At 30.7% G+C, this 22,895-nt stretch overlaps 1 protein-coding gene and 1 long non-coding RNA gene across 2 annotated transcripts; one reads left to right on the top strand and one right to left on the bottom strand.

Moving 5' to 3' along the window:
• Positions 1-6,041: 6,041 nt before the first annotated feature.
• Positions 6,042-9,876, bottom strand: CXIP2 (CAX-interacting protein 2). Its single transcript, XM_028052521.2, has 2 exons — positions 9,378-9,876; positions 6,042-6,742 (listed from the first exon to the last, which is right to left on the bottom strand). Exons 1-2 carry the CDS (start codon positions 9,759-9,761, stop codon positions 6,239-6,241), a joined length of 888 nt encoding a protein of 295 aa, XP_027908322.2. The 5' UTR covers positions 9,762-9,876; the 3' UTR covers positions 6,042-6,238.
• Positions 9,877-12,912: 3,036 nt separating this feature from the next.
• On the top strand, positions 12,913-15,828 carry LOC114165498 (uncharacterized). Its single transcript, XR_014984899.1, has 4 exons — positions 12,913-13,136; positions 13,375-13,433; positions 15,137-15,261; positions 15,360-15,828. It is a non-coding gene; the product is annotated as an uncharacterized LOC114165498 (long non-coding RNA).
• The last annotated feature ends 7,067 nt before the right edge of the window (positions 15,829-22,895 follow it).

A 22,895-nucleotide genomic window follows, 5' to 3' on the forward strand; every position in this document is an offset into this window, starting at 1 on the left:
GATATGTTCAGTTCGTTGAGAATGGAGAAACCAATGGAATGAAAGGTTCACAAAATGTGGAAATTAAGGATGTTAGAGTGCATTCATCTGGCTAGTACATCTTCCTTAAGAGTTGTTGTTCCATGTGTTGTAGAATCACACAACAATAAAAAAGAACAAGAAATTAATGATCCCGAAGTTAACAATGAGTTGGTAGTAGAACAATTAACCACAAGAAATAGTATTAAGAAGATCTCATAGGAAAAGAAAGTCTAATATTTTGAATGATTATGTGGTTTATCTATAAGAGTCGAAAAATGACTTAAGTATTGATAATGATCCAGTTTCATTTTCGGAAGTCATTAATAGTGATAATTTTGATAAATGATTATATGTTATAAAAGATGAGCTTAAATTAATGGCACAAAATGACATATGAGACCTTGTAGAATTGCTAGAAGGATGCAAGAGAGTTGGGTGTAAATAGGTCTTTAAGACTAAGCGTGACATCTCATGACAATATCGAACATTATAAGACTCGATTTATTGCCAAAGGTTTTACTCAGAAAGATGACATTGACTATAAGAAAACATTTTGACCTATTTCTAAGAAATATTCCTTTAGAATTATCATGACATTAGCAACTCAATATGATCTTGTTGCATTAAATAAATGTTAAAAATCTATCTTCTTGAATGAGGATATAAAAGATAATGTTTATATGGACCAACCAATGGGATTCACTGAAGAATGGAAGGAACAGATGGTGTGTAAACATAAGAAATCAATATATGGACTTAAGCAAGTTTCTCGACAATGGTATCTTAAGTTCAATAATGTCCTTTGGATTTAAGGAAAACAATGTTGATCAGTATATATACCTAAAGGTCAATGGGAGCAAATTTATATTTCTGATTTTGTATGTTGATGATATCTTACTTGCGACTAAGGATCTTAGTCTATTGAGTGAGACTAAGAGGTTTCTGTCTAATAACTTTGAAATCAAAGATATAGGTGAGACATACTATATGATAGGAAAAGAAATATTTCGTGATAGATCACAAAGACTATTTGGTTTGTCTCAAAAAACATATATTAAGAAAGTTTTAGAGAGATTCAGAATGGATAAATTTTCAACATCTCCTATTCTAATACAAAAAGGAGGCAAGTTTAGTCTCAATGTCCAAAGAATGATTTTGAGCAGAAACTTAGAAGGAAGATGTCCCTTATGCATTTATTGTTGGGAGTTTGATGTATGCTCAAACTTGTTTGAGGCTAGATATTAGTTTTGCAGTTCACATGTTTGGTAGATACCGGAGTAATCTAGGACTGAATCATTGGACAACGGCAAAGTAAGTTTTAAGATACCTACAAGGAACAAAGAATCACATGCTTACTTATAGAAAATCTTATCACCTTGAGGTGATCAGATATATAGATTCACACTTTTTCAACTGTATGGATACAAGAAAGATTATATTTGGTAATGTGTAAACGATTTCATGAAAAAGTGTGACGCAGTCTGTCATTGCTGCATTCACAATAAAAGTTGAATTTATAGCATGCTTTGAGGTCACGGTTCAGGCTAATTGGTTGCGAAACTTTATTTTACGACTTGGAGTAGTAGACAGTATTGTCAAGCCGCTGAAAATTTATTGTGATGAATTCACAATAGTCTTATTTTCTAAGAACGACAAGTATGCCAAAGATGTCAATCAAATGGAATTGAAATACTTTTTTATTAAAGAAGTTTAGAAACGTATAATGTCAATAAAACATATTAGCACTGATCTAATGATTGTTGACCCTTTAACAAAAGGGTTATCGCCAAAATTGTTTGTTGGTCATGTAAAGAATATGAACATTATGTCTACTAGTGAATGTTAAATTTTAATGTTATTAATGTTGATGTATAAGTTTCTGAAATTTGTGTTTTCTTCTTTATTTTATTATGCATGTAAATTATGATGAAGAAAACAAATTATGTTATTGTTATTGAAATGATATTATGTTTGAACCCATTATGGACTTCTCATTGTAAAGTTATATTAAGGAGAAAGAGATTATATAATAGTACATGGAAAGGAACATGTCGACTGAATGATGTGCAACCATCATTACTCTTGTTATTTTTGTATCTTTGATAATGAACAATGATACAACCAATTTATGTAATACCCTTTAATGCACACTATGTTTGTGTATTAAATCACATAATGTTATGACATCATGAGTTATGTGGGATAATGTTAAAATTAATTGACAAATTAATTTTATTATGTGACTCATTTGAAATATTATGATGGACCAAATGTGATATAATAAAATATAAAAACTTATTGGCTATTATAAAAAGTTATAATAAAATAAAATAAAGATAAAATGAAGCCAAATCCAACTTGATGGACATTAATTTATAAAAGGGATTAAGATTTTCTCTCTGTGCGACCATAAGGTTCTTTCATAGTAAGTTATTAAGAAAAAAGAGAGTGTGAGAGAGAAAAGAGCAAAGAGATAGATGGAGAAAAAGAGGTTGAAGAAAAGAGATTGAAGAAAACATTCTCATTGAATTTTTCATGGATCAATATTAATATCCTATTATGACTTATGTATGAGAATCATGAATCTTAAGATCCTAAAGTAATTTTTTAGAATGAATTATAATCGTATGAACAAAACTACATATTAAATTACATAGTACCAGAATGTTTTTATTATTTAAAAGTTGACGAATCAAGTTATCATATTTTCTTTTATTTTTTTTCTCTATAATAGATAGGTTCTCTATTAACTGCATTCAAATACATATAGGTATATATAGCTTTCTTTAGATTAAATTTTAGCCATCTTAGTAAGATCTAGAGTGTTCAAACCATGATAGTTTACATCCTGATATTCTCAATGTAATTATTGTTTTTTGTGGTATACTAAGAATTAAAATTGTTTTAAAAATGGTAAGCTTGAGTACAATAAGGTGAAAAATAAGATTTTTTTTTTCAAGGGTCAGAATGGATGGAAATTGTTGTCTTGGATCCACAAAGTCACAAATAAATGAATTTGGTATAATTTTTTAGTATTGATGGGTCATCCTGTGGTTACTTAACTTCTATTCTACCTTAAAACAATTATGATGGCACGGAGACCGGAACTATGAGAAAGGAAGATAAGGTGTATCATCCTTACTTTTTCACACAACTTCTGGATCAATTCAGAAAACATCATTTGTCGAATATAGATTGGAGACAGTTTTGAAATTTTTTGTCTCAAAAGAGAAGAAATCAAGGTGGTAAGATGTATGGCTGAGATACAAGAGGAAGAAGAAGAAAATGAAAAGGTATGGATTCGAGAACAGAGGGGATGATTTTTCAATTAAAGTAGTTTAACTTCAAATAAATTGATACTAATATGTTTTTATTTTAAAATTTCTTTAATTTAACATTGATCAACAGAGTAAAATCTATTTTTAATACTATTTTAATTTGTATCAATTAGTCAACATTAATAACCATAATTTTAAAAAGAAAATCTCTTACAATATTTTTATGTTCAACAAATCTTAACGAATAAAATAGAAAATAAATAAGTTATAATAGATGAAAGAGATAAGTGTAGATAAAAAGGATGAATGTGGATGAAAAAGATTAAAAGAACGTGAATGAAATAAATGAGAAAAAAATGCAAATGAAGGTGTGGATGAAAAGGATAAATACATTTAAGGAGATGAGCGTGGTTGAAACAAGTAAATATGATTAAAGAAGATGAGTGTGCATGAAAAAAAGATGAATATATTATTAATGTGAATGAAGAAGACGACTATGATGAAATTTATATAGAAAATGAAAAAAAAGATTAATTTCATATTTGTTGTTAATAACATACCATTCCTAATACATAAATTTTAGGGTTAAGTATGATTTTAGTCCCTAAACTTTGATCCAAAATTGGAATTCGTCCTTGGTCGAAACTTTGATAAATTTTGGTCCCTAAACTTTAAAAACGAATGAATATAGTCCTTTTAATCCAATTTTGTTAACTTTTTTTTAGGTTTCGAATACATTTCTTAGTAAATATTTAGCCGAGAATGTGTTAAACGGCGTAAACAACTCCAATATTTACTTAGAAATGCGTTCGAAACCTCAAAAAAAGTTAACAAAGTTGGGTTAAAAGGACTATATTCATTCATTTTTAAAGTTTAGGGACCGAAATTTATCAAAGTTTCGACCAGGGACGAATTCCAATTTTGGACCAAAGTTCAGGGACTAAAAACATACTTAACCCTAAATTTTACATTTGTTTAACAAACTCGAACTAAAATAAAAAATAAAATTAAGATTAGTATTTTATTTAAAATATATTAAACCAGTTTAAATTTAAATATTTATTTAATAAAAAATTAAAGGTAATTTTTTGTTTTCTTAAATTTTTAGAAAGTTATTTTAGTTTCAGTTAAACTATAATAATATAAATATTTATTTATTTAAAAAATTAAAAATAATTTTACACTTTTAATTCTTTTAAAAGAAAGTAATAATATTTTATGTCGACATAGAGTAGGCTTAATTGACTCTGGAAAATAAACTTATATTTTAGTAAAATGAGAAAAGAAAATAAGAAAGAAAGTATTTAAATCATATTATAAAGAAAGAAAGAAACTTCCATAATTTTTTTTTAAATTACAGCATATTGATGAAAAATCCAAGAAAGTATTCTCATTATGTAAACTTAAAATTGTGATCATAAATAAAAAGGTAAAGAAAGAAAGAGGTACATCAATCGTGGAAATCCTTCAAAGAAACATATCCATTTCAAAATTCTACTTTTTCTTGAATAAAAAATTTGAAGTAGAAAAAGGAATTTGATGAAATAGTGAAGTATGAAGGAGAAACTAACTGACCTTTGCCAATCCAACCTTGATACTCGTTACTAGACAAGTCAAGGCTAAGCAACTCTTGGAAAGAACTAAACAATGAACCGTTTATCAAATGAGAACCTCTTGAATTGAGACCGGCCAGAAACAAGTGTGTTACGTGTTGTTGACTTGAGATATTGGAACATTTGACTCTATTCCAAGCACAACAATCACTACTTCTATTTTCAATCCATGAACCCAATTCCAACTCATTCCGCTCATCCCGACCTAGAGATAAGATATAGCTCTTGATTTGAAGTAAACCAATTCTCTCATTCTCCAAGCACCCATCACATTCTAAAACTGCCACAAAATACAACAACAAACTCATTACCACACCCAACCTCATTTCTAAGCAACTATGAACTCATTTCATTCCACTTCTTACCAATAAATATATCATGCAAAACTCTTTGAAAATTCAACAAAGGAAAATTAAGGACAGTTTCTGTTTCCATTTCAAACATTAAGAAGTCTTTGCCGTGAGATTCTGGCAAAAGGCGTGTTTTCAGTAGTTTGACATCGAGTGTAGCATTAAAGAATTTTGGGAGTGTTTGTCCAATCACTAATTTCCAACCTCGAGACTATTTCAAAAAGAAGATAGAAATTAATGAGGGATGGGACAAAATTTCTTCCTATGTCAAATGAAGCTGCTACGAACGAAATCAAGCCACATCCTATATCTCTTTCTCACACACATGTAAGGGAGAACAGGCTTCAGTACTTCTTATCTAACTACTGTTTTGAACTGGCTTTAAAGTCCAATCCGTATGTGATGATCATCTTCATCCAAAGTATTTAACATCCAATTTGCTTCTTTTTTTTACTAAAGTTAAAATACATAAATTAATTATAAGTAGTAAAACTAAACAAATCAAATAGTAAAGAAGGTTACCAATTTTGACATCTTTCTTTTCCTGTACAAGTTACAAATAAAAACAAGTTTGAGGCATCAGTGATCTGAAAATATATGTTAGTTCAAAATCTCTCTCTAATATTAGTCACAATTTCTTATAAAAGAAATATATTAGTAACATTTTACACCTGTGTTGCACTCGCCGATTTGAAAGGAATCACTGATATATGCCCAGCAAGTTCGGATTTATCTTGCAAAGTCCTGGATGAAATGCAAATCAGATTTGTGCACAGACCTTAACCGAAAAAGACAACCATTTTATATAAAAAGCAATACACATAGCTAATTTTCATTTTATTCTCCTCTCAAGTATATAAAAGATTAATTAGTACAACAAAGCATGAAATGACCTGCATTAACCTTCCATACTCTCCCATTCCCTACACCCATCCTCCTAGTTCAAAAAGAATGCCCAAATGCAGGTAACTTGCAATTATTTTTTGAGCAAGCTAGCCAGTTCTCCTTTCTCATACATGGAGCTCAATATATCACAACCGCCAACAAGCTCACCATCCACAAAAATTTGAGGGAATGTGGGCCAGTTGCTATAGTTTTTAAGTGTTTCCCTCAATCCGTAGTTATACTCTTCATCCAGCACATTTACACTCTCATAATCTACTGCTTCACTTTCGAGAATGGCTATCACTCTCTGTGAGAATCCACATAATGGTGCACTTCTAGGGCCCTTAATGAATGCAACTACCTTGTTTTCTTTAACCAAGGTGTCAACGAGGTTCTCGAGAGGGACAGTTAATTGCACGTGGCGACCAGGTGTTAATCGCAGATCAGGCTTCCTTTTAGGTGGTTGCCTGACCCAAGTGGCATTTCCTGATTCATTGCCAGGTGGAACTTTTCCACTGACTTTTATGTACTCTTCCATCCAAGACTTCCATGCTTGGGTTAGAGCTTCCCTGTCTGGTTCCTCCACTAACCCAGCCTGCAACAAAAATTTTCACCAAGAAAAGCCCACCATCAGCAATGTATTTTAAGTGGAAATCTTTTCAGGCCCACTATTCCATGCTTAGTCATATTAAAAACCTTTCAAGAACAGCAAATTATTATGATGCGTTAAACGAGAAAAAGAGTTTTCAGGAGATCATATTATCATATCACCTCCAAAACCGTTTGTCGTCTGTGCTTTTTAGTCTACTTTGTGGTCTTAGATAATTTTAGAAAACAAAAAGAAAATTACACAGACTGTGATTTACGAGCTAGTATTAGTATGATTACTCTGATAATTTGTATGGTTTTCCATTTCTTTAACCGAAGTAGTTCATGGAAATGAGTAAATCACCTTTCTGAAAGCTCGTAACTCAAATGGTTCAACAGAAATGGCAATATTATGAAAAAATATTAGTCAAGGTTGGAAGGAATGATGTTCCTGGTTCATGCAACTCCAAACAAACTACACATGAAAAATTGCTATGAAGCATCTAAACATCATTGTGAACCTCTTCTAAATTATATTACAAGGTTCGGTCAATACTGACCTCATCCAGACTAGATCACAAGAAACCAAAAAAAAAAAGTACAATTTATACTACAGTGCTCAAATTGTAAAACGAAAATCTGAACTCTCAAGCACTGTTTTATGTGGGTTTAATCTTGTGCTGCACATTCTAAGGGATCATGTTCGTGTAGAAGAAATTTTCTTCAATGAAGAAAAAGTTATTGTATTAACACAAAGCACTGAGATGATAAACCAAAGTAAGAAAACGAAGAAGGTTAAAAAGGATGGGGGCAAATGAGTGCGCTACCAAAAACAGTGAAAGGATGAAAACAATCAGTTGGAGTAAAAATTATTTCATCTAGAATGGCCTATCAATCAAACAAATAGGAATGCAAAAGGCTCTAAAGCACAATTATCAATTCGTTCCTATACACTAAAAAACAAACAAACTAAAAAAGGAAAAAGGTTCTTTGACACTACATCTTTATTCTACATTCATTTGACAATTGGGTTTTATAATAAAATATTATATTAACATAATAAAAATAAATATAAATAAAAGATTATAGTAAAATAATAATTTGTGAAGTTCTAATTTGTGTGTAAGAGAAAAAATAGAAGTGTCAAAGTAACATTACGCCCAAAAAAATACCATTATACATTTTCCCTTTTCATCATTTGACCAGGTACTTGGTAGGTACTATGCTTCAAGTTTCAACTACTTTTCCTGTTTGAAATGCAATCTCTGAAATTCCCAACTTCAATCATTGAGAATAGGAAGGTAACTAGCTAAGGGACATTTGTAAAAATCAATTTCCTTTCTCTTACATTGTATTCCACAAACCACAGTCCACATGTCTATTACTAGCTTTCCCCCACGGAAATACTATTCAAGAAAGGAATTGCTAATTCCATAGTACTGCCACTATGAACATTAACGTTGGCTTAGTTAGAAACTTCATAGTATTGAGGAAAAGTTTCAATGTTGTTCAATACTCCACAGATAAAGTAAGGGGGAGGCAGAAATCAACGTCCATCAGGGTATTTTGTTTTCCTTGTCTAGAAATGGTGTTAAATAACGTAGTTGTGCTGATTAGCACCTTGTCAGCACTACAAGGAAGACTTAGTAAACATACTACTATGTATGGATTCCCCATTGTTTTAACCATGTTTCGGGATTAGGTTGTGAAGAGAACAGGGGGAGAGAAAAAGTTTTTCATTTCGGGAAAATATTCTCTAAATAATCTTTTCAAAATAAAACAATAAGTGATAAATTAACATAAAGTTAAAAGATATTAATTTTAATTTTTAATGAATGAAAGTTAGAAACCACCATAAATATGACTATCAAAGTAATTATTACAAAACCAACAATGTTATAGTATACGGCAATCTATGATTGACTAACCATGCAAAAGAACTTTACACTTCTCATTCTAATTAAATCAACATAATGTGCAAATCTTTATTGTACAATTCCCTTAATTTGAAAACAAATCTTTCTTGTACAACTCTCTTAATTTAAAGTAAAACAGTTGTCATCCATCCTCTCCTCCAAGTTTCCTATCATAGTCTTAGGACACATAAACTTCTCCATAAGTACATCTAAGAAAAACAATAAAAAAAAAATGAAATAAGTTTCCCATATGTTGAAATTAAATACGCATGAGCTAAAATCCATCTTTTAGAAAAGATAAATGAAAAAAAAAATCTACAAATTAGCTTATATATTATAAGCTTATATTATAAGTGGAAAAAATCATTTTGTTTTTTTTTCTTATTTTATTTCCCTATAAATAATTATGAAAAGGTTTATCTGAAAGGATCCTCAAAATCATAAAATTAAAAACCTCTTTGTCCAGGCTCAAAGCATTTCACAGGGTTATAAAGTACTTCAAGGATATCTATAGTTTCTTTTTTAATGGCCAATGCTAATTTTATCTCCAATGAATAAAGATATAACTGGATTTAGTATCAGTCATAATCAAATAACCAAAGGTTACACCACACAAAACGAACAATTCTCCTAGTCATAAGAATAACCAATTGAAAGTTTCTTTTCAAACTCCCTCTTTCTCACACACTTTACAATTCAGAACCCAGAAAAAAAATAAAAACTAACCTTAACGGAGCCACACAGCTCCGGCACCGATTTCCAGTGCGACGAAACGCTCGCCGCAATGTTTCGTGACAGACCGATGAACTGAACCTCGCCTACCTTGTCGTACACGGCGTAGACGCCAGCGCCCGACGGCAATTCTCCGGCGGGGCCGTCGTTCTCAGGCGAAACCGTCACTGCCTCCGTTTCTTCAAGGCTTTTCACGGCCAACACCACCACACGCATACGAGGCTTCTCTAAAACGTAGGGTTTTAGAGAAATTGGGCGCGCGTTCGTCGCGGGTTTTGGTTGGCAATTGAAGGAAAGGGTAGGGGTATTTTGGGAAAAAGAAAAGTGTACACGATGGAAGGAGAAAGATTGCAACGAAGAGAGATTGAGGGAAGCCATTGACGAACGATGGCAATGGTGTAGTGAAAAAGAAGCTAACTGTTTTGTCTCAACGAGTGAGTGGGTGCTGCATCAAAGCGGATACATTTTGAGCCTAAGCCAATGCGATTGGGGCTATTTCTTCCACACCCCCACACCTTTTTTCTCCCACCTCCATAATTTAAGAAAAATATTATACTACCATATTGTTTTCATGTTATTTTCTGGATTAGACTTTTTAAGAAGTATTGAATTATCCTTTCGACTTATATAGCTTGAAAAACAAGATAATTCATGATTATAAAGCTAAATAAGTTTTTATTAGATTATTTGAGAACAGTGTACCTTTTGTCATACATTTTTACAACACTTCTTTTCTTATTTTAGATTCATAATTTATAATAGGTTTAGTCACACAGAAGGTATCCAATTGGGTCTATTTTGAAAATTTGTTTCAATTTGATTTTTCTGTTAGGACATCAGTGACGACGTTAAGTGTGTGTCACGTATTAGCTTGTGATTTTTTTTATTTTATTTTTTAAATTTTTTAAATTTTCTAAATTTTTTTTCTTAAAAAAATAGCTGACATGTGTCAAATTAGGTTGTCACGTGTCAGCTTGTATTTTTTAAACTTTTAAATTTTTAAATTAAAAAAAATTACCATGTGTCAAATATGATTCTGTCATGTGTCAATTATTTAAGTGAAAAATCTCGATTTGGTCCTTGTATTTGTTATTTTGTCTCAATTTAGTCCTACTCTTTTTAAACTAAAGTAATTTCATCTCTACCAAATGTAAATTTTATATCAATATTTCATCTCTTAATTTTATTTATATTTTTAACCAAATGATATTTCAATTTATTTAATAATTTCTAAACAGCTTACATTTGAATTTATAAAGTTGTTTAGAAATTATTAAAATAAATTTTTTAAATAAATTTCAATATTAATTTGGTTAAAAATATCTTATAATAAAAATATCATTATAATATTGATATAAAAGTTAAATTTGGTCTCAATTTGGAAGGGATGAAATTACTTTTGTTTAAAAAGAGATTAGGACTAAATTGAGACAAAATAACAAATACAAGGACCAAATCCAAATTTTTCACATGAATAATTGACACGTGGTAGAATCATATTTTGACATGTGACAGTTTTTTTTTAATTTAAAAATTTTAAAAAAATGAAAAAAAGCACAAACTGACACGTGACAAAACCTTAATTTGACACGTGTCAGTAGTTTTTTCAAGAAAAAAAAGTAAAAAAAAATTAAAAAAAAAGATAAAAAAAAAACCACGAGCTGACATGTGGCACACACTTAACGCGCCGTCAATGATGCCTTAACGAAAAGGATCAAATTGAAACAAATTTTCAAAATATAGGATCCAATTGTAATAACTTTGAAGTTGAGAACCCAATTGAGATTTTGTAACGAAAACGGGGACCTTCCGTGTGATTAAACCTTTATAATAATATATTTTGGGGTTAAATATGTTTTTGGTCTCTTAACTTTTCATGAAAATTGTAATTAGTCTCTCTTCAAAACTTTGACCCAATTTATTTCATCAACTTTGAAATTGCATCAATTTAGTCTTTTTGAGTAAATTTTGCTAGGTTGATTTGATGTTTCAAATGTGTTTTTCAGTTAACATTGAACCGAAAATGTATCAAACATTGTAAACAACTCAAATGCAAGTGCTATCATGAAACATCAAATCAACTTAAAAAAATTTGGTTAAAAGGATCAAATCCACGCAGTTATAAAATTAAGAAACTAAATTGGTTCAAAATTTTAAAAAGGGACTAATTCTAGATTTTACCAAAAGTCAAGATACTGAAAACATATCTAACCCTGTATTTTATTCTAGTTATCTATTGTTGTGTTGATTCTTTCCGAACCTAATAACCCAAAAATAATTCATTTGTTTTTGGTTTAGATATTTTTCAGCAGTTGGATTGTATTATTGCTTACCAATGAATTCTTAATGTAGACATAAACTCAAAAATTGATGATAGGGTGCACTTTTTTGAGATAGTCTAAATATGGTTTGTCAATTTTATAATTGCAATATTGTAATGAAATAATTTTGTTTTCGATATTATATAATCTAAAAGATTAATTCAATACTTTTAGAGAGTAATCTAAAATTTAACATACAAAAAAGTGTTATATGGTCTTCTTTTTAAATTATGAGGAATTTTGAAAGAAGGTGTGAGGATGCAAGAATAAATAACTTACATTAGGCTAAAGACTAATAAGAAAATAGAAAAATTCAAGAAATATTGTTATTAGATAATTGTTAAAATAAAAAATTTAACTCGTTGTAACATTTTTTTACTGGACACAAGCATTAAAAAGTAAATTAATAAAATTACTTAAAATCAATCTAAAGAATAATAATCAAACAAAGTTGATTTAATTTGAATTATTCCTAGCCAATTCAATTTGATTTGCATTCGAGACTTTGGAATCAAAGTAGACCAAACTGCAAATACATGTTTTTAAAATTCCTGGATAGGGAAATATGATATACTTGTAACAATATGGTATCATGATGAAGTTTAATGCTAACGGTAACTGCTAAACTACTTGGTTTTCGAGATATAAGATTACGTCACAAAACACGTTAAATACGTTAAATATGATTAAAGATGATAATTTTAATATGATATTTATTTAAAATTATCAGAATTTATTATATAATATAATAGTTATAAAGCTGTCATTTCCATGAAAATAATAATGTGTATACTAAATATATTTTTAATTGTCTTAATATTTTGAAAAATTATTTTTTAAAGTAATTTATGATAATTTTATTATTAATTTACACATATGGATAAATTATATTTACATTACACGATTTAATGTAGAGAAGTTTTGGTTCCACATGAGAGAAAAGTGGTTGGGTGAGTTGAACATGACTTTGATTATGCTTAATTTTATTTTTATTTAATTTTAAATGAAGTTGTGGAGGGTTAGTGCAATTGTGATATATTTTTTCGAAAGTAATACTTTAACAAAAAAAATTAACAAAGTTGACAAACTGGCGTGACACGCATTAATTGTTTAATTTTTTATTTTGAAATAATTCATGTGGAGAGAGGACAAGGGTCCATGAATTTGAAGTTTGGCAGTTTCTTTTCATTTTCGTTCCACTCATTTACTTCAAAAGCAGTGTTTTCTTCATTGTAGCCTGCATTCCGTCTCAACCACTTGTGAGTATTTTGTTGCATCTTCTTGGTTCATCATTTAAGTTTCCTTTTGGAGTTTGGTGGTTTTCCCTTCTTCTTCCTTCAGTTATGCAACACATTTGCGTTTTCCACAACCTTCCTCGTAGCAAGTGGCGGCTTTCACCTTCGTTTTCGTTGGTTGTGTTCCGTCCCACAAGGTCGTTTTCGTATATTGCAATTCGATGTCTTCGTTCTTATCTGCGAGGTTATCCATCCTCTTTGTCTTGGACATCATGCACTCCCAAATGATATGTTTTTTCTCTATCGCGCCTTAACCCCTAATTTAGTTTGGCCACGTGGGTTTTTTAGGCGTTTTAGGGTTAGTGGGATTTGTGCGTGGTCTATACAATTTTCATTGTGATTTGGGTCTGATTAGGCGTAATTGGTGTTTTACAGGTTTGGGAATCAAAGCCATTGACGAATGTCGCCATTAAGGGAGATAGTCATTTATGGAGGTTAGTTTATAATTTTTGGTCCTGAAATTGTGTGGTAAATATTCAATGTTTGCCTTTTAAGTTCAGTTCGATGTGTATATAAATGGAGTGCTTTGTTTTAGTGTTGCAATGAGTTGTGTATGTTGGTGTCGTGGTTTTGCACGAGTGATTATAAGATTGCACAATTTGGTACATGCTAAAATATTTTTGTGAGTGTATTTAGGTTTTCACGAAGGTTTACGAGAATTATAGGCTTTATGTTTAAAAGGTATCTAGTGAGTATGTACTCCAAAAGTTTTGGTATATTTGGATGGCGATTGAAGTTAACAACACTGGTTTTTTTGCTTACTATGATGTATAATGTTGAAATTTTGCTTCTTCTATTTTAATTTTTCACACATTACTATTTCATATATAATAATATTGGCTATGTTACTACCATGCAATAATATATATGAGAAAGAATAAGTTTCCTCCATGAGCTTTAATAGTTCGTGCTCACAAATAAAAACATGCTTCAATAAGCAAAACTGCTATTTGTTATTGAAACTTACAAATACAAGAAAAAAATTAAACATAAAATGATGTCTTTCATGTTTTATTAGGATGACAACTTCATTTTTACCCTTAATTTTGACTTTCCTATTTTATTTTCTTGTGTGTAAATACATTTTTGTTCTGTGTTTATTTACTGTTTTGAAGTTTTAAGTAAACATTATATTCATGTAAATTTCATTTTATTAAAAATTCATCCATATCATATTTGTTATTTACAACGCAATGTGGTGATTTGGTTTTCAGCAGGTCTATGAAACCGCGAATTGGGAAATAGTTCACTTGTGAAGAATTTTAATAAGTGTGCTTATTTCTTTTTTACGTCTCAATAGTTAAACGGAAGTTATCAACACTGTTAGAGAAGACGGTAAATTTGAGTTTATTCAAAAATATTTGATATCATATGGAAATTTTTTATCTGTTGAATAAAAAATTACTTCTTATTTTGGGACATGTTTATTTATAGATTCAGGTGTGTGAATTTGTTAAAACAAAATACATTGTTGAATTGAATGGTGTACTGAGACATATACATCGTTCAAAGCTAGAAGGTACACCTTTCAATTGGAAAGGGTTGTGGATATCTTGAAATCGTTGTTGAGGGAGATGCTAAGACGATGGGTTACAAAATTTAAAGGTTTTCATGTAATGCAAAACCTAATCCCACTTAGGTGTGTAGATGTTTGCATCTGCTTCGGATTAAGTGTAGTAGGTGATGACGTTGAATTTGATTACGAATTATGTGGGAAAGTTGGGTCATTGTTTGATGGTGAGCCCGTAACAATTAAAAGTATAACTAGGAAGATCAATTCCATGCTAAGTAGCGATGAGTTGGACGATGTGGATGGTGTTTGTTTGTTGTATATATTGATATGTTTTGTTGTTTTATATTTTCCCATAACCTCTAGTAGTATAAGAGCATTGCCTTTCAAATTGTTGGATAACATTGCATCTATAAGCAACTACAATTGGGGTGGTGTCATTTATACTTTCTTGATAGATGCCATAAGTCGGTGATATGAGGTTTACGTGTAACAACAAAATAAGCATGCCATTAGCATAGTTGGGGCAATTTCGATGATATAGGTAAAAGTCTAAATCTTTGTGTTTGTTACGTCTTTTGAAGTTTTCATTAGTACGGAGAAATTAATTTGTGTTTTATTTTGCAGCTTTGGTTGTGAAGCATCTTCCCTTAGGTCATGTTGATCGGGTTTGTTGTTTCCCTAGAATTTTGGAATGGCCATCTCTCACCATAAGGACAACAAACATTGAGTTCACATTTGAAAATAATAAGGTTATTTATGTCCACCTTCAATTTTTGTGGTTCAGATTATGTTGAAATATTTGTTATGTTTAGCTTTAATCATATTTGGTTAATCTATTAATTTATAGATTGTTTGGAAATGGTCTTTAACCGAAGAAGACAAAAGAAAAGCTATTTTGAGGATTGCACTGAATCTCTCTGAAGGAGGCACGACAGATGAAGGTGTTGATGATGTTGGAGGCGATAGAGAATGTTCCCATTTTGTAAAATAGAAATTGGAAAAAAAAAATAGTAGGCGCATTGATAACTTGCAGGCGAAAATCAAGAAATTGCGTGAAGATTTCTTTAAATGTTAAAAACCTCACTCATCCCCTTCTAAAGTGAGTGTAGATGAAGCTGATAAGTTCCATTGTCAACCGAATCCAAAGGAAAGATGTGACCTAGCAATTGTTCCCGTCTATGAATCAAAAACAATTTCATTGGATTTGGTTAGGAAATTGTTATACACAAATGGGACATTGCAACTGCACAAATACAATGCTTGGTCTTTTATTAAAGTTGTAAAGTCTCCAATTTCTTCATTGGTTTAATTTTGTGGTGTCCTTATTTAATTTATACTTCTTGATTGTGAAAATAAATGGACAACTATTGTGCACAGAGGAGTGTAATGGGTTGTGACTAGGGATGTTAAAAAAATTCGTACCCACGGGTATCCGCGAATAAAACTTGCAACGGGTAGGAAATGAATATTGTAAATGGATACCTGCGGGTAACGGGTACGGGTATTTTTAATACCCGCATGTTAATGGAGCGAATACGAGTACCATAGTATCCGTACTCGTGGATACTCATACCCGCTATACTCTAATTTAAATTGAAAAGTAAAAAAACATGATTAAAATATTAACATATTGATTTTGAACGAGTTATTTTGTTATCAATTAGTTTAAAAAAAATCATTTCTTTGTAAACTGTCATTCAACACTATTTAAATGGGTTATTTGGACTTTGTTTGAAATTTATGAGTGTTATGTATTTTATTTTATTTGAATTTACGATTAAAATATGTTGTTAAATATTTATTTTAATTTTTTTGTAAATACCTGCGGGTACCCATGAATATTAAAAAATTATGCGGATACCCCGTATAATGGATATCCGATGGATATGGATACTGATACGGAGCGGATATTTATCTAACGGGTAGGGTACAGGGGGAGCTATTACTCGTACCCTACCTGCCCCGTTGACATCCCTAGTTGTGACCTTGGGAAAAGGTTGACAACATAGAAAAATTATATACATGTCTTTGGCATTTCAATTTCTAAGCATTTATTTGTGAGTATTGAATTTGACTACCAAATTACTGTTGGTGTAGGCTATGTTGTTTGTGGTGAACACTTTCATGTACACCAAAAAAAGGATGTATGGTTCTGTGAAGCGAGTTGTTTTCAGTCTACATTATGTAGTATAATTATTGGTCCATAAAGTGATTATATTTGTAATGTCTTCTGTACTGAATCCATATTCAATAATTTGATTTTTCATTAATGCAGACCATGCTTATTGAAAATTCTAGTAAGAAAAGGAAAGATAGATGTGTGTGGACTACAAATGACTACATGAATTTTCTATACACTCTATTAATTTCATTGGAAGACATATTGAGAGCTGACTTTGTAAGTGCTTTATGGTGTTTTGTGAGACCCAAAAAATTCATATAAATAATAAAGTACAAGTAATGATGGGTTGAGAATAACCTAAGAGAATTTCTTAACAAGTCTTAGACAGGAAATAATACTAGCTCAAGTGGTTAGGAGTACTTAGTTATGTTAAGAGGTTTTGGGTTTGAGTCTTGTGTATGCTATTAGTATGTTTATTTAATTGTGTTTTATTTTGCAAATGTATTGTGAATGCGGACACATGGCTTAAGGTTGTATGTGCGTGTGAATTGACAGGAATCATGTGATAGCTTGTTGGATGTGCATAGACTTGGTGAGTGGAAGGGTGTGAGTTCTTGGTTAGGATGAGTTATTCTTTTTCATGTTTAATATTTTTGCTAAAGAAGGAAAAAAAACCAAGAAACTCTAGAGCTCCTCTAAGAAACCAGAAGGGCAGTGTAGAGGTCGTTGTTGTGGAAGTAAAAAAGCACAATTTAAATGGCCATTAACATTTAATTTAATTAAATTCGTTTTAATGACTTTTTATTTAATTTGGATTGGAAAATTGGGGAACAAGAATTGAAGCTTTGGGGACGAGAACTAGTTCTTTATTTTTGTTACTCTTGATTTTGGTTGTTTAAAATATAAAACTAGATGAGTGTGGTTGCGTTTTGTTGTTGGTTTCTTGATCTGTGAACTACCATTATCATTTAACGCCATATCTTTTATATGCCTTGTGTGATGATGACAGTATTGTGTTATACGTGATTTTTTGTTGCTCTGTGTAGTCCTTTTGGGACTCATTTTCTCGTTCTCGTTATTGGTGTAAAAACGTGTAAAATTTCAAGAGAATGAGGGGTGGTTTACGTTTAGGTGAATCTGTCGTGGTATGGTGCAGGAGTTCTTTTGATTTGGACTTTCATTCAAAATATTGAATTCTCAAAAGAAAAAAGAAATTGATGGGATGTTGCTTTAGGGTGGGGCCGTGTGGACTTGTTCTCTTTCCATTAGAAAATTCATAAAATATTCCATGTAGGCCCAAGAGAGAAAACTTTGCTTTTTCTTTCCTCATTTATGTTGTTGTAGTGGTTGGTGGTGAATAATTGGCCTTTGACTTTTAATTGTTACATTTCTTAGGCTATTTAAGTGATGGCATAACCATGGGGCCTACGTAGCAATTCTTTTTACTTACTTTAAGCTTTTGGTGGTTTGGTGTGGTTCTTACGTAGGTGCATGGTATGGTTTCTTTAGCCATGGGTCCCACTCTTTATTGGAGAATTGTTTATTTAGTCGCGAGTCCCACTTCCTTTTAGAAGTAGTCTTCTTTGTTTTGGACAAATCACATTACGTGATTTTAGAGTGCAGCCACTCCTTTCTGTAGTTTTTTTTTTATGGTTTTAAGAGTTGATTTGTTAATTTTATAGTTACAGTTGGGTTATCTTTAGGTTATGAAGTGATTAAGATTGGAAGGTGGTGATATTATGTACGAGGGTAAAAGTTAAGTATCCAAAATTGTTTATAGGGATATAAGTTATATTAAAATATATTTAGCATTATATTTTTGTCTCATAAATATACAATTAAGGTGATTAATATAAAAATGTGGTTTTAATATTTAGGATTAGTGTTTTAGTACATTTGTTATGTGGTGGCATAAGAAAAGTTACAAAGGCATGTTTTATTATGTATTGACCGCATGTAGTTGGGTATTTAGGTTGTTATTTTCTTATATCGTTCTTGACAATGAAATAATTAATATATGTATATATAAGAAAAGTAAAATAATATAATTGGTAATCAGGAGTGTTACCTTTTGATATGAAGAGAGATTCACGTAATTGGATAATTGAATACACTCTAAATTAAAATAAGATGCAACGATATGAGCCACAAACAGAGGGGTCCCTAGACGCGTGGCGCTTAGCGACAGGGGATTACCACCAGGAAGTCTAGAGCATGTTTTCATCTGGCAGCGCTTAGGTAATGGTAGGCGATAGTCTGGGGGCAGAGATCTATTGCAAATGGATTTGCATGGATGATCTTGTTGTCTTGGTCAGGGATATGTTGGATTAGTTACGAGCAGGGAGGTTCGTAACGGAGATGAGAGATGTGTGATTGATGTGGGTGAGGAGGTTCGTATCTGTTGTACTCTTATGTGGGGATATGAGCGGGGAGGTTCGTATGTTCTGTGCTCACACTTAAGGCTGCTATGAGCGGGGAGGTTCAAAGTAGGTGTTCACGCATGTTGAACTACGAGCTGGTAGATTCGTAGAGTTGGACTACGGGCGGGGAGGTCCGTAGAGTTGGACCACGAACAGGTAAGTTCGTGGAAGCATGATAATCCCAAAGGACCAAGGTTGTGAATAGATATATCTCATATAGGTCATGAGATTGGGGGGAACATTATAAAGAAGTCAATAAACTCAAATTAGCTAAGATAGATTGGGTGAGGGTTAATTCTTATTGTGTATTGATTGTATTATTTTTCTTTCTCAGCTCACCCTTTCTGTTTGTGTTTGGTGATTATCGTGTGACTTGTCATGCAGGAGAAAATGTGAATCCAAGTGAGAATGCCGATGCATAGTGACAGAGCGAGGCAGACGATAAGGGATTTTTCTCTACGTTTTATTTTCATGCATTTTGTAATAAATTTTATGATGTTTTTTTCTATTATGAACGTGTAATAAAGATGGAGCAGTGTGATTAAACTGCAGCGACATAAGTTTTAAATTTTCCCACGCTTGGGAACTTTATATAATATTTTAATTCCAAAAGAAATTTTGTGATATATGCTTTATCTAGTAATATCCATCAAGGGTGTTACATGTTTTACTCTATCGTATTCAAAATAGTTTTTTAATTGGTGTGTTTCATGTTACTGGAAGCAGTTGTTTTTCCCAGTTGTTAATCAAGACCATTGGTGGTGTTACGCTGTTAAATGTGAGACACATGAGATTTTTTATCTTGGATTCACTTGGTCACAAATGTAAAGGTCGCAAGAAGATAAACAACTACTTTGTAAGTTTTGATAGTGATATTTTCTTATTTTTTTAATTTCGTTGCCTTGATTGGACAATAATCACATGGTTGTTTTAATGTTTTGCAGTCCAATAATGTCGTACATATGTTTTCATTATTGTTAAAGGATAGTGAGAAGACCTTGTCAACTTTTGAAGTTCATCATGAAGAGGATGTACCCATACACATGTGTAAGAAGATGGATTCTTATATTTGAAGTTGGGGTTTCTACTTTTTTTAACCATATTGGACTGGTTTATGACTTCAGCTACTCACACTGTAGGAAAACTTATAACAAATGAAGGAGCAATATATTTTTCAGTGGATTATGGATGAAGATAAAATCCACAAAGACTTTGAACTTAAGCACTTTACTATTAAGAATCATAGTCATTAATGTAAATAGTCTGTAGTATATGGTAATGTTGTGTTTTAATGACGTGTGTATATTTAGTGCACCACAAGTTTTTGTTTCTAAGTTGTTGTGTGAAGTAGATTATGAAGGGTGAATTATCGTATGGCTATTGCAATTATGTATTGTGGTATAACAATTTTGTGGACAAATTTTGACTTCTGTGAAGTACATAAATTTCATATATTGTTATCTATATTTCACAGATTTAATACAAAATGTGACTCAACCAAATATAGATGTTCAATAACTACATTCCTTTTTGTATAAAAACTTTAACTGTGTTTGCCACTTATTTTTACTATGTTTGGTAAATAGTTTTTCAAAACCCTTTTTAATCATTTTCTTGTCACAGACCATGTTTTTTTAAAGTCACGAGGAAAGCACAACATGTTTCTCACATACATATGCCCAATTAATTTGGTACTCCATTTCACCAAGGTCACATGTCCACCTTTCTTTTGAAAAAATCAGCGGGTATTGGGTCTCCCTAGGTTGTGGCCAAAAAAGGTTGGTGAATAATATGTTACATGTATAACTACCAAACATTGACTACTTAAGTGGCAAACACAATACGTGATTTTGCACAACACGTTTCCTATATATAGGTGCCAAATTGATTTTTGAACTCCATTTCACCAAGGCCACATGTCCACCTTTCTTTTTAAAAAATCAGTAGGTATTAAGTCTACCCAAGCTGTGGATGCACATAATGTCCAAAAAAAATTGGTGAATAACATGTTGTAGGTATAACTACCAAACACTGACTACTTGAGTGGAAAATGCAGTACATGATTTTGCACAACATGTTTCTCACATATAGGTGCCCAATTGATTTAAAACTTCATTTAACCAAGGCCACATTCTACCTTTCTTTTCAAAAAATTAGTGGCACTGACACAAAAAGACATTTAATGTCACCCTTTCAACGTTTGTCCAAAAAAATTCCAACATTAAAAATGACTGCTGACATTTTTGTAATTAAAATGCCAACATTGACATCAGGTAGATCCTTCCTCGATGTCCTATACTAAATTGACATCGGTCTTGGTATTTCTAATGTGAATAAGATCGACTTGAGGGGTCAAAAACCCTAGCCGCATTGAGGAGAAGACAGAAGGGTTGGGAAACCATCATGGAATACCAATTGAATGACCATTAATCTCATTTTAATGTAATTTCGTTTTATCCATTAAGGCAATTAAAATTGGGGTTGGAAAGTGAGAATAAGAGTGGAATTAAGGTGAGGTAGAGTCCTTTTGGTATATACCAACAAGATGCGCTGGAAAACTGAGTTGACAGTGAATTAGGGGCCATTTAGAGTGGGAAGTAGTGGAGCCAAAGAGGTGGGACGCGGTTGCGATCACGAAAGGAATTGGAATTTCAACGTGAGCAAAGAATCTAGGTTAGGGGAGTTGCCATTTCCTATTTTAATTATATTATATACAATTGCATTATATATTGATGCATGAAAGCCTTCTCCTTAACTAAATTCTTTTATCGCTTAACTTCTTGATGTTTGTTATATGTGATTTTAGAGATAGTATGTGTGTGCTTGTGGTTTTCGTTATATTGAGTTCTCTATGTGACTCCATCACTCTTGTGATTATTATGATTCTTTTTTTTTACTTGCTGTGATGTTTAGAGTTTTTCTTCTAAATGCATCACAATTATTATTGTTATTATTTTTATTATTATTTTCATTATTACTATTATTATTATTATTACTATTTTTATTTTTATTATTACTAATATTATTCTTATTCTTATTCTTATTATTATTTTATTTTACTATTATTATGATTATTATTATTATTATTTTATTTTACTATTATTATTATTAATTTTATTATTATTATTATTATTATTATTACTATAATAATAATAATTATTATTTATTATTATTACTATTATTATTATTCTTATTCTTATTATTTTTATTATTACTATTATTATTATTATTCATTATTGTTATTATTTTATTATTATTATTATTATTATTTTTATTTTTATTATTATTACTATTATTATTATTATTTTATTTTACTTTCAGTATTATTATAATTATTTTTTATTATAATTATTTTATTGTGATTATTATTATTGTTATTATTATATTATTTTATTTTATTTTACTATTATTTTATTATTATTGTTATTATTATTATTATCATTTTTTATTTTATTTATGATTTTATTATCATTATTATTGTTTTATAATTATTGCTTTATTTTATTGTTATTATTATATTATTTTATTTTATTTTACTATTATTTTATTATTATTATTGTTATTATTATTATTATTATCATTTTTTATTTTATTTATGATTTTATTATCATTATTATTGTTTTATAATTATTGCTTTATTTTATTATTATTATTATTTCCATTATTATTATTTTTTGTTATTATTATTATCATTGTTATTGTTGTTGTTGTTAATTTTATTATTATCATTACTGTTTTATTGTCTGTGCGATATTATGGGACAATGGTTATGTGTTCTTCCATGTTTTATATATTGTTTGGTTTTCTAGGATTGTGTGTTGGGTATAACACTTTGTTTTGA

The sequence above is a fragment of the Vigna unguiculata genome, chromosome 10 (assembly GCF_037176805.1).
Source record: "Vigna unguiculata cultivar grain cowpea cultivar isolate G323 ecotype 2 chromosome 10, ASM3717680v1, whole genome shotgun sequence".
NCBI lineage: Eukaryota > Viridiplantae > Streptophyta > Magnoliopsida > Fabales > Fabaceae > Vigna > Vigna unguiculata.

Excerpts from the sequence above, each read along its gene's own strand:
- CXIP2 (XM_028052521.2), bottom strand. The coding sequence starts at position 9,761 with ATGGCTTCCCTCAATCTCTCTTCGTTGCAATCTTTCTCCTTCCATCGT. Across the intron at positions 6,743-9,377 it reads AGCTGTGTGGCTCCGTTAAG|GCTGGGTTAGTGGAGGAACC; the intron begins GTTAGTTTTTAT and ends TTTTTGTTGCAG.